General features: G+C 38.2%; 1 protein-coding gene across 3 annotated transcripts; it reads right to left on the bottom strand.

Annotated features, from left to right (window-relative positions):
• Positions 1–388: 388 nt before the first annotated feature.
• wdr53 (WD repeat domain 53) lies at positions 389–12,187 on the bottom strand. Of its 3 annotated transcripts, none has more exons than XM_043701837.1 (3): positions 12,176–12,187; positions 9,610–10,094; positions 389–3,816 (listed from the first exon to the last, which is right to left on the bottom strand). In XM_043701837.1, the coding sequence occupies exons 2-3, from the start codon at positions 10,087–10,089 to the stop codon at positions 3,196–3,198; spliced, it is 1,101 nt and encodes a 366-aa protein (XP_043557772.1). In that variant the 5' UTR covers positions 10,090–10,094; positions 12,176–12,187; the 3' UTR covers positions 389–3,195. The 3 variants fall into 3 exon arrangements, with proteins under 3 accessions (XP_043557772.1, XP_043557771.1, XP_043557773.1); XM_043701836.1 differs by lacking the exon at positions 12,176–12,187 and adding an exon at positions 11,456–12,167; XM_043701838.1 differs by lacking the exons at positions 9,610–10,094; positions 12,176–12,187 and adding an exon at positions 6,289–6,369.
• Between the last annotated feature and the right edge of the window lie 6 nt (positions 12,188–12,193).

Raw genomic sequence — 12,193 nt, 5'->3', positions numbered from 1 at the left:
TTTTGATCAGTGCAAATTCAATCAGCTGAAGGACCTTTTTGCATGTTGTCCACCTCTATGATTCACAATTCAGCAATAAATTATCACTCAATACTTTTACAGGTTTGTCAACATGCTTTATACTTAAGGCCCTAGAATCTTTTAACCAGATTTTAAGCTGCAGGGCTGAGATAAACAGTCAAACCTAGTAGGTGTTACTTGGTCTGTTAATATCACAAGGCCTGCATCTCATGTTTCAGGAGTGTCAAGGTGAGATATTTGTCTGCCAAGATTCAATCCAATATTCCAACAATTGTCAGCCAGGGTGTTGGATAATGTTCATTTATATTTGTTAATTAAATGCTGCGGTGCAAGTTAGGAAATTCTAAAAATTGTACACACACACACACACACACACAAATTCCATTATGTAGTTTCTAATTTCAAGCTTTATTTGCACCAAGCGTTTACTTCAAAATCCTAGCAGGTTTCAAAACCATTGGTTTCAACCAGATAATTGTCCTTGATAATAGCTTTTGGAAAAGTCCAACTATGTACACTTAGCATATGCAGTTTATTAAATTTCCCATTGCAAAGACTATGGATCAACACTACGTGAAGGAAAACAATGTGTCCTCTTGTGCTGGGACTATTCCAGGTCGTCTTATTCCCAAAAACAGATTTGAAAGAATTACAAGAATGAGTTCTCAATTTTATAGGCTTATAGGTTAATAAATGCAATGATTATAAATTACAAAAAAAAAGAACATTCAGGGAAAATATCTCAAGATTAAGCAGATCAGTGTATAGAACCAAAGTTGTGACCTTTCATCAGTCCTCTGCAAACTTACGAGATATAATAGGTCTTAACCAAGGGCTAGATGGGACACAGTGAAATCTTTGATAAGGTGCAAAGACAAAGAAAGATTGACTGACATAAGAGTTGTCCTCGCGGGTCAAAGGGAATAGTGATGGAGCAAGAAAAGAAACAAAAGATAAGCTTTGAATAGATAAACTGCTAACTGAAATAAAAACAAAAAACAAAAACAAAGAAACAAAACCGGGACAGAGTATATGGTCTGAAATATTTGAACTGAAATTTGAGTCCAGAAGGTTATAAAGTGTCTAAGCAAAAGTGGAGGTGGCGGTTCTGAAGCTGAAGTTGGGCCTCACTGGAACAGTAGAGTAGACCAAGGGCAGAAATGTCAGCATAAAAGCAAAGGCATGAATTAAAATGACAGAACAATGGAAATTTATGATCCCATTTGCAGACAGAACGGAGGTGTTCAGGAAAGCATTTGACCTCCCAACATTGTGAGCAGGGAAAATAGTAAACTGGAGTGAAAAGGTGTTCACATAAATCATATTTTACCTAGGAATGTGTAGAACCTTAAATGAGGAGGAAAGACAAAGTAAAAAGGCAAGTATTACATCGCTTATATTTGCATGGTCAGGTTCTATATTGATGGAGTGGATCTTCCAACCATGTCTTCCCACCCTACAGTTCCCTAACACCGTACAGATCACTTCTACTTTCTTTTTGCAGGTCTATTAATTGGACTGCCCTTAAAGATTTATTGTTTCAGGCTGTTCCTCCCCCAATGAACTAATTTCTTTTTATCTCGACTATTTTCTCCCATTATTCAGACTATCTACATCTATTACTCTTCTGATGCTCTCTATGGCTCTGAAGTTCCAATTTCCTCACTCTGTCCCTTCTTCATCATTGATATCCGATCCCTCTGCATCAGCCCTACCATGATAGCTAGAGAGGGCTTCACCTCTTCTTGACAGTGGACGAATCAATTCCCATCTGCTACCACCACCATCTGCTTGGCTGAGCTTGTTCTCAATCTTAATCTACATCAATTCCAGTCAAATCCTTGAAAAGAAGAAAGGGTCCTAGATATGCCTTTCCTGTTTGGATGATGTGTTGATTTATTTCAGTCCTACACAGTCTCCTCTCTCAATTTGTTCCCCACCCCCCCCACCGCCCCAGAAATACATTGATCACTGTACCTGTACCTCAAAGGCCTTACCCTTTGGCTCTGGAGTATTAACTCACGCATTGGTCGATTTCTCCTGTCTTTCACCCTATCACAGAGCCTCTTTTGGTCTTTGCTCCACTCACCTCTAGCTGAAAACCTATTACATATCAACCATTTCCCAAATCTGATTTAAGATTACACCTATTTCCTTGCTACACAAATGTTACCTGGAGATTTTTCCAGCAGTTTATTTCTATTTTTCAACAACTGCAGTATATTGCTTCATGATCAATGATAACTGTTCACCAAAAACATTAATCAGCACCCATAATTACATTTTTTAATTGAGGGCTAGTTCTCAACAAAGGATATTCTAACCATTTTAACTGATGTTGTAGCTTCAGTTAGAGCAGTCGGTCATTAATAATTTTTGATCTTAAAATATTTCAAGAAAAAACCTTGATGACCGAATAATGTCATAAATTAGTAACCCTCAATACACCAAAATATCCTGTCCAATCCAGCTGGACTCCAGGATCCTCCCTCCTTAATATTATTTGAAGCCTTCCTCAGTATTCCAAAGTTTCGAGTTCACATTTTCAGTGTTCTGATCACAGAGCTATAACTATTGCTTCCGATTCCAGGGAAATATTCCCAATGATCTGTTCGTCCCCTTTTCAGCATTCTCAGTTTGAAGAGGCCCCCTCCTAGTGCTCTCAAAGGGACCTTCTAAAAGATTGTTAAACGCCAAATACATTTACGTACTCCCAAGATTTAAAATTAAATAAAAACCTACATAAGTATGATTTATGAATTGATTCCATGAATTGAAAGAACACAATTTTGCCAATTTGAGAGGCTATTGTTTGTTGGATTATTCTAACAGGCTTTTAAATCATATAAGCCATTGTGAAAGTATTAATATATCAAACCCATTGATAGGAATATACAAATTTGCGGTCCTCAAATTTCACCAAAAATATCTGGGTTTCAACTAAAACATCCCCAAATTTTGCTGGAACTCTACTGGTTTAATTTTAGATATTTTTAGTCAACCTGTTCAGACATGTCATGACACACTTCTGGATCAGGTGGGACTTGAACCCAGCCTTGTGGCCCAGAAACAGGGACAAACCACTGTATCACAAGAACCCTCAATGATTTAGGCTTACATTCTTTCCTTACCTAAAGCAGACACTATCACTTGAAAATGATCAGACACTGCAATCTATAAGCCTGAAAGAGGATATACTGATATCTGACAAGTTTGGTCAGCAACTAGTATATACTTAGAGCCTTTTATGTCCACAGCAGAAATCCAGTTCACTTTTTCTCCATGGTCAATACTGAGTTTTGGCAAAATGGAATTTGCTTTATTTTCTTTACAGATTTTTGCACCACGGTCACTTCTTCCAACCCCAAGGCCCTTCTTAAAAGTGGACCTAGCTGATTTTTTCCCTAATGATTTTAAAGGACCTTTGACATCAGTTTTGATTTGCTCACTGACGTCCCATAGCATGATCTTTGCATCATTCCCTCCTGAAATCAGCCAATATGGATGAGAAAAAGAGTTCAGAAAATGAACCTGGGAAACACCTAAACTGTGACCACGGAACCCATATTCCAACTCAAATCTTGTTCCAGTCACTCTGAATAACCGTATCTTGCCATCTTCAGCCCCACAGGCAAATATGTTGCCACAACTGGCAACTGTTGTGAAGTGGGCCAGTGGTGGATTGAAAAGCTGACACCCTGCTCCCTGCTGCATTTCTTCCATCTCTTCTCGCGCCAGGTCCTGAAGATTCACAGTCCAAAGAGGGCGGGTTTTCTGCAAGTTCCACAGCATCACCTTCCGAAGACAGCAAGCAAAACAATTCGATTAAGCATCCTTGCAATTTATCAGTCAAGAGTGAACAAACTGCTGGGTGTTAAAGAAAAAGACTGGTTACCTAGGATCTTTGGGATGACATTAAGTTATCATTATTCCCTTACAAAGGAATACAAACTGAATTGGTATTTCTTTACTCTCTAGTTGATTATGCACAATAATATCATAACCTACCACAGATGCAGAAAATATTCTTGACTGAATATCTACTCTATAGATATTAAGTCACATAGATCAGAAGTTACAAGTTGCCTTCCTGAACTGCCATTAGCTTACTGATTTGAGTTTGTGGCAGTAGTTTTGATGCTAAGATTGTTATTAGGTCCACAAGTTTGGAAGATGTAGAGTTGTACAACTGAAGGTTTTTGATAATTCAACTAAGCATAATAATAACATTTGCAGAGATTTCACTCCACCAGAGTATGGTTTCATAGAATTTAAAACTCTAAGCAAGCTTTGAAAGTTTGTTCTTAATTATAGTATATTGTTAAGTAAAAAGATATTTTTAAAAATCTTATATAGGATATGCACTCCAGGCCCATAAAAAGAAAACAATGGTCAGTGGTTACAATTACTCATGATTTTGTGTCAACATTTACCATTGTTAATAAGGAGAAACTATTTCCAGTGGTAGAAAACACATTTCAAATGATTAGCTAAAGAACCACAGGCGGAAGAATCCTTGTTTTCTTTTGCAGAATTATGATGACATGGAAAGTACCACCTAAAAAAGGTGGCACAAATAAGTTCAACAATAAATTTGAATTGGGAGATAGGTAAACACTCATAAGTGGAAGCATTTGAAAGGTATTTCTTTCAAAAAAAAGCACAGTCACAAAGAACCAAATAGCCTCCATTTTGTTGCATAATGCTATGATTAATTGTAGAATTTTACTGCTGGGTCAATGTTCAGTGTGTGGATCTTTATATTGATTCCATAAACAAGTTGACCAATCTGAACACCTTTTGGATGAAGGCAAAACACTGCATTTAGTAGGAATCTGAAATATACAGAGAATGCAGAAGAAACTCACCTAAAACTAAGTTAATCCACTTGAATATACCATCGTACAAATAATGGAAAATGTCAGGACAGGGTCTATTTTTGTTGTTTTAAATAAAGGTTGTCCTAAAAATTTAAGAAACCATTTCAATAATAATGGAAATTAAATTCAATGCAAGATGGAATGACTTATGAACTCTGCTTTAAGGAGTATTAATGCGATGTTCAACTCGTGGTCCTCAAACACTGGCAGTCCCACTTGAGCTAATTGCGATTTATTCGGTTTGTGAAGATTTCCAAAAGACTAGATTTAGTACTACTACTTTCCTGATGAATACATTGATCACTTTGACATCTATACAGGTTAACAAAACAAGGACTAAACTTCACACATGGTTTCCAAAGAAAAAATCACAGCTAAAGGCAACAAAAAAAGGTTACTAATTTAAGATATATTATGCTGATGGTCAGCAAACAGGAGAATGACACCATGACCAAAGACAGTCTCCTTTATGAAACAAAAAAAGAAATTACTGGAGAAACTAAGCAGGTCTGGCGGTGAATGCAGTCAGAAAGAATGAACAATTCTGGTCCAGTGATCTTCCCTTATTTGAAGTCTTTTTTGTTTCAGATTTCCAACATCAGGAATTCTTTTCTTCTCCATCATGTACCTTTTTTTTTAAAACTCTTCCCAGTCTCTATTGAAGGGCTAAGAGAAAGAAACCCACTTTTTCAGTTTCCAATTCACAATAAAAATAAAAAAAATGCAAAGAGCTCTTAAAGGTGGATATAGGAGATCCCTGTTCAAGTTGCTCATTAAACATCATTTTTATTTAATTTTTTTAGGTCATGTCCCGAATATGTCTTTCCCAGTTGTACATGTATGCAAAGCATCGACAAACTATTTGCCTAACAGTTAAATGCAATTGTTTAACATGTCTTGAAGCAGAATAATGAGCAGCCAATACAGTATTCCTAGAGTATGTAAGCTACCCCCCTACAGCACTGAGAACAACCCAAGATAATGATGACAAAATCAGAGTGCACTAAAGTGCACAAAATGTTAGCGGCAGGATGAGTTGGAGAACTTGGCTTCTGAAATCAAAGATCAAAACCAGTGCTATGGAAATTTAAGCTTGATAAGGATCCAAGGAAAAGCTGTTTAAGACAATGCCAGATAAGCAGAGTGAGGGTTCTCAATCACAAAGTTTAAATGTTAGTGGTGGATGATGCATTTGTTTCAATAAGTGTTTTTGTTTGACAATATTAAATTATCTAGCAAAGCAGCTGGTGCTACTACAGAAGAAGCTGATGAGTTCCCTCCACAGTTAAAAAAATGGCAGTAAAACAAGTTTTCAATGTTAATGAGATGGGACTTTTTTAAAAACAATATACACTTCCCAAGTAGAGGAGACAGCACTGAGACTTACAGTTACCAATTCTTCTGCTACCGGGTGTTTTAGGGTTAAGTCCTTGGTGGTCTCCCAAACTGATACAGCACAGCCATTGAGGGGTTAATCCAAGGAGCATTTACAAATCATTTGGTGTACAAATAAGGCATGGGAGCAGAAGTAATCCATTCAGTCCCTCAATGAGATCAAATAATCAGACACACTTCAACTCCACTTTCCTGTCTGTTCCCCAAACCCTTCATTCCCTTAATGATTAAAAATCTGACTATCTCAGCCTTGAATATTCTTAATAACCCTGCCTCAACAGCCTTCTGTGGTAAAGAATTCCTCAGATTTACAACTCTCAGAAGAAATTCTTCATCTGTCTTTTTAGCACAAGGTCTTATTCTGAGATTACAGCCAGAGCCCTAGGTTCTCTTACAAGGGGAACCAGCTTTCTGCATCTTTTCCTATCAAACTTCCTAATCTATGTTTCAATAAAGTTACCTCCCAATCTTCTACGTTCTGATGAGTATAGGTGGAACATACTCCATCTTGTCTCAAAAGGCAGTTCCTCCACACTTGGTATCAAATAAAGTTTGAATAATGAGAGCACTTAGATTTTTTTCTCTCTATGCCATCCCATTCTAGAGGGCTTATGATGGCAGAGAACATTTTTCCTTCAATATATTGCTTCTATTGGATAATCCTGTCAAACTGAAGTATCTCAAAGTGTAAAAAGTACTTTTAATGTTTTTAATGATTTACTTGATACAGCTCATGTTTTAGTGAATGATAGTAGCATTCAAAGCTGACCCCCTCCACTTTACCTTCACCAACTCATGAAGGTAATAGATGGAGAGAATGAGTTAGTCAAGGAATTATGATGTGGTTCACCATCCTCTATGGCATCGAAAATACTGTTGATTCTTGCAGTCAAGACATGTCATCGTGTTTGATGAGTGTGTGGTGGGCATTGTGGGCCAAGTGCGTCAGTAGCAAAAAAGAACATTTCCAAGAGTTTTCCAACTTATGAAAGAGATGGGATAGAAATCTTCACAGAATGATACAGCACTGTGCCAGAGTAAACAGAGGGATCAATTATGACATGAACTAGAGATGTCCTCAAAGGGATTTCCAAACATATCAAAAATCTGCAGAAACTGCTTGCAATGAAAATGGGAGTATGTCTCTATGACTCTAAGATTCACTTGGGAACGTACCAGTGTGAAATGACTTGGTCCTTCCAAACAACACCTACATATTCAACACAGACTTGAGATTGATAAATCCAATGCACAGTCATTTCAGAACCCATCAAGCTGTAACAGAAACAAGTCAACATCAAGCAAGAGAGACTGCTTGAGAAAGACTGGTGAATGGTGCTTAATTTGAGCTTATAAAACAAATCTCTGAATATAACAAATACTGTATAAGTTATTTCTGCTTTGGATGCAAAGTGCTGTGCATGTTACGACATAGTATTTCATTTTTTAAGACCGTTTCTGGGCAGGAAATGTCCTCAGGGACATAATCTTGGCTTTAAAATCATTATTGGAAATAATGATTTTCAAATCACAAATTTCAGAAATGCAACCACAACTTTAAATGAGGACTTCTTGCCACAGGAAGAAAGAAATTGGATTAATGAAGTACTTTTAAAGAACAATCACTGTTGTACTTTAAGAAAACACAGCAGCCCATTTACAGACAGCAAGGTCCCACAAGCATCAACGAGATAATGACCGTTCAGTCAGTTCTTTCATGATGCTGGCTTGAACAGTGCAGCAGATATTTCTGCTCTTCCCCAAATAGTGCCTTGGCACTGTTTACTACCACCCGAGAGGACATGACTTTGTTTAATACCTAATCCGAAAGATAGGACCTCAGAGTGTAGCACTCCCTTAGCAATGCATCGAGCATTGTCACCTCTTGTATATGCTCATAGCCTTCAGATACAAGAGGTGACAATGCTACCACCAAGACAAAGTAGATATCGGTACAGGATTTTGAAGAGTGTTTATATTGGGTTAGTCAAAAATATTGGTAAAGCAATCCCTTAGACCAGTTGTTTTTGCAAAAACAAGATAGAGGACCAAAGGGATCTCGGGCTAAATATATAAAACATTAAAGTAGCAACATAGTTTTAATAAAGCATTGGAATTCATTTCTAGATGAATGCAATTCAAAAGCATATTAGTTCTTTAACTATTTAGAATTTTGGTTACATTGCAAGTGGAGCCAACAACAGATTTTACTTGGGAATCTACATGGGATAAAGAAACAAGCATTGGCCTCTTCTCACAATTCCTGGATCTGTGTCAGAACAGGATTGCAGGTCTGACCCAATGCAGAACACTCGAGCCAACAATCTGATAAAGGAGCCAAGATAACCGAAAACTCTGTCTCTCCAGTATACTTTTGGCCAATTACTTGGTTATGAAGCAGTAGTTCTGAAGCCAAAGAGGACCAAATACATTATCACAACTGAATGTTTGGTCTCACAAAAGACTTCGGCTTCACATTTCTTTTCTCTATAATCTAATCAATGATATCAACACAATATTGATGGTGCAAAAATCTTCTGAATACAGAGGCATCCAACATATTTTCTTTTTTCCTAAGAATTTGTACCTTGACACCTTATACTTAAGATGGCGCTGAAAGTAGCAACTTGTAAACTTTTCACTGTATTTATTTGACAATAAAGCTAATTCAATTGAATTCAACAATAGAACAAGAGCAGTGAAGATTGAGTAGGGACATGGTTAAGATGTGTAAAATTATAAGGGACGTAGAGAGTAGAGAGAAAGAAATTGCTCTCCTTAATGCAGGGGGCAATAGGTAAACGGCAGAAAGTTTAGATGAAATGCAAGGAATGTAAGGGTGGTAGACGCACAAACCCTCATAACAAGCATTCAGGTGTGTACTTGCAATATCAAGACATACAAAGGTCAGTGCTGGGAAATGGAATTAGAATAGGTGGCGGTTTTTGATTGTGCAGACACAATGGGCCGAAGGACTTTTTCCTGTGCTGTAGACCTCTATAATTCTGTGTGAGCCTTTAGACCAAGCTATTGCACTATCTGCTGTTGAACAGTTAATACTGGGTGTTTGCAAACTGAAGCACCTATCAACTCACCAGCTGAAATCATAAAGAATTATTTCTCTGGATACAGAAACTATTATTTTCAAACTCTGCCATGCCAAAGAAAATTGCTTAACACAACTTAGGAAATAATTTCTGATCTTGTATTCTGAAAACATGCTTGAAAATGATATACTAAACATCCAGCCATTTCCCTTTCAAACTCCAGTTATGTGGCCACACAAGCAAAATATTTAAGATACTGTATGTACCTGCATATCTAATCCACAGGAGAGTAAACTCTGTGGTCTTTGAGGTCGGAAGGTCACACAGGAACAAATATTTGAATGTCTCCGTAAAGAGCGGCTGACCTTCTTGCTTGCCAACTCTATGACTTTTATTGATCCAGAATCATCTGCAGCAGCAAGATGGCTGCCTGTTTCATTAACAGACAAGCAGTTTATCTCATCCTCGTTCACATGGAAGCAATCAGAGGGTTTCTCAAAAGCCCGAATGTCTAATACACTGACTGTTTCACTGTGAGATGCATACAGGATGTTGGAATGATTGTGCGAGAATGACACACATGTGACAGCGTCACCGGCACCTAAATTCAGATGGCTGATTGCACCACCTTGGCTGTTCCAGATTGTAAGCGTTCCTTTCTCTGCCCCTGATGCCACAAGGCCTTCACTGTTAACATCCAGGCACAGCACTGGATTTAAATCCCCTGCAGTCCACTTTGTCGCCATAATTCCTACAAGAAAAAGTGTAAATAACATAAAAAGGGCCAACACTTCCCCTCCCTTTAATGTTTATAAATTAAATATTCAGATAGTTGAATATTTTTCTTTTCTTTTTTTCAGTACAAGGACACTGGGCAACACCAGACAAGGGTCAAGTTGTTGCTATTAATTAGTAAGGATGCATCTGTATCCCATCTCATCAGATCCAGCAAACTAGTTATCTTCTCTCCTCAATGTGGCCGACTTAAATTCCCAGATCAAGTGCTGCCTCTATCACCTACTCACTTCCACAAACTATTCTCCTTTACCTATGCCCCATTTCTAACTTTTCCCATCCGTTCCTGTTCTCTGCACTTGCTCCTCACTCTCCCTCCAAATGAAAAGGCCATTTGGCCTTGAACCAGTTAGATCATGGTTGATCATCTACCTCAATGTCACTTTCTTCTGCTCTCTCTACACATCTTAATTAGTTTCCAGAAATTGTCAAAGATTGACTGTCTTCAGCACTCGAAGGTACAGAATTAAAAAGATTCACCAATTTCCGAGTTAGGAAATGCCTCCTTATCGCAGTCTTAAATGACCTACTCCTTATCTGAGATGATGCCCCCTGGTTCTAGACCCAACAGTCAGACGAAATGCTTCGTCTACTTTATCACAGCCTGAAACAATTTGTAAACTTCAATGTCTAAGTTCTTATTCTTCAGAAGTCTAGAGAATACAGGCCCAGTATTTTCAGTCTCTCCTCGCAAAAGAATCTCACCATAACAGATATTAAACTGGGGAACCTCCACTGCACTCCCTCTACGGTAAATTTATCCCCTCTTGGATTAGGAGACCAAAGCTGTATACAATAATCCAGTAGCAGTCTCACTAGGACTTTACACTTTATACAAAACTTTACTCAAATAGCCTCATAATTAAGAGCAGCATATCATTTGCCTTCCTGATTGATTGTTGCACCTGCATGCTACCTTGTAGTGAAATATCAGAAAGGCAGCCCAGGCCCTTAATACTTCCTAATCTCTCATCACTAACAAAGACTTTGTTTTTCTGATTTTTTTCCATACCTAAATGGATAACAATACTTATTCACATTGTATTCCATCCACCACATTCTTATACATTCACTAAACTTGTCCACATCCATTAAGTCTCCTTGCATCTTCCTCACAATTTACATTCTCACATAGTTTTGCCACCAGCAAATATGGAAATATTACAACTTCTAACCAATTCTCAATTGAATATTCATATTAGTATATACCCCCAATCTCTAATTGTGTTTACTAGCTTCCGATATAAGACACTATCAAAAGCCTTCTGAAACACCCCACATACATGTCCAAGCCCTCCTTGCCTCTGAACTCCTGACCTGTACGTAGACCAAACAAGGTGTCTCTTCCACCTGCCACAGCAGCCTGGCATGGAGGCCTCCTGGCCTGATGTGGTAACCTCCCAGTGGTCTTATATGGCCATCCGGTCTCAAGGGGATTCTTGAAGCAATATCTTGGCGTCATGAACCCTGCAATCAAGCCTGGCGCACCCTTGAGCCAAGACCTGGTGTGAACAGGTGGGTAAGTGCAAGTGTGGACTGGGTTGGAAGACCCTCATACTGTAGCTGAAGCAGCCATACCTAGGGACTTTTATCTAAGATGGCTCTGTAAATGGGGACTTACACACTTCATACTGTACTCATTTGAGTGCATGTGCCAGTAAAGCAAATTCAAATTCTTTATCTGTGCGAACAATTAAGTCTTCAAAGATCTGCAACAAATTTGTTTAAAATGATATCCCCCTCAAGCTGCAAATCTGGATGCCTGACATTTCTGGGAGATGTTCTATGTGAAGATAAGCACAAGTGGTTATTTTAGCCTCTGCCATTTTCCCATTCTCCATGTTAAATTTTTCTGTCTACATTTGCAATGGACCCACATTTTTTTTCACACCAATGTTTTTCTTTTCAATTGCCTAAAGTAACTTCAGTTTCTGGGTCATTCTTTGCTGGGTTTTAAACTTATCCCCTTCACTTCCTCTCAAACGGCAACCCTAACTGCTCTCCTCCCCCTCATTATTATTTTTAACATAGGCCTACCCTCCTGTCCCGCCACCT

Source organism: Chiloscyllium plagiosum, chromosome 13, assembly GCF_004010195.1.
Source record: "Chiloscyllium plagiosum isolate BGI_BamShark_2017 chromosome 13, ASM401019v2, whole genome shotgun sequence".
Lineage (NCBI taxonomy): Eukaryota > Metazoa > Chordata > Chondrichthyes > Orectolobiformes > Hemiscylliidae > Chiloscyllium > Chiloscyllium plagiosum.
The sequence above is the reverse complement of the archived record's forward strand: the minus strand, read 5'-3'. Positions and strand labels throughout refer to the sequence as shown.

Coding starts and splice junctions, on each gene's coding strand:
- wdr53 (XM_043701836.1), bottom strand. CDS start 11,600: ATGACGCCAAGATATTGCTTCAAGAATCCCCTTGAGACCGGATGGCCA. Junction 10,095..11,455: donor CTTGTTTGGTCTACGTACAG/GTCAGGAGTTCA, acceptor TTTTTCTTGTAG/GAATTATGGCGACAAAGTGG. Junction 3,817..9,609: donor CCTGTGGATTAGATATGCAG/GTACATACAGTA, acceptor TGTCTTCGGAAG/GTGATGCTGTGGAACTTGCA.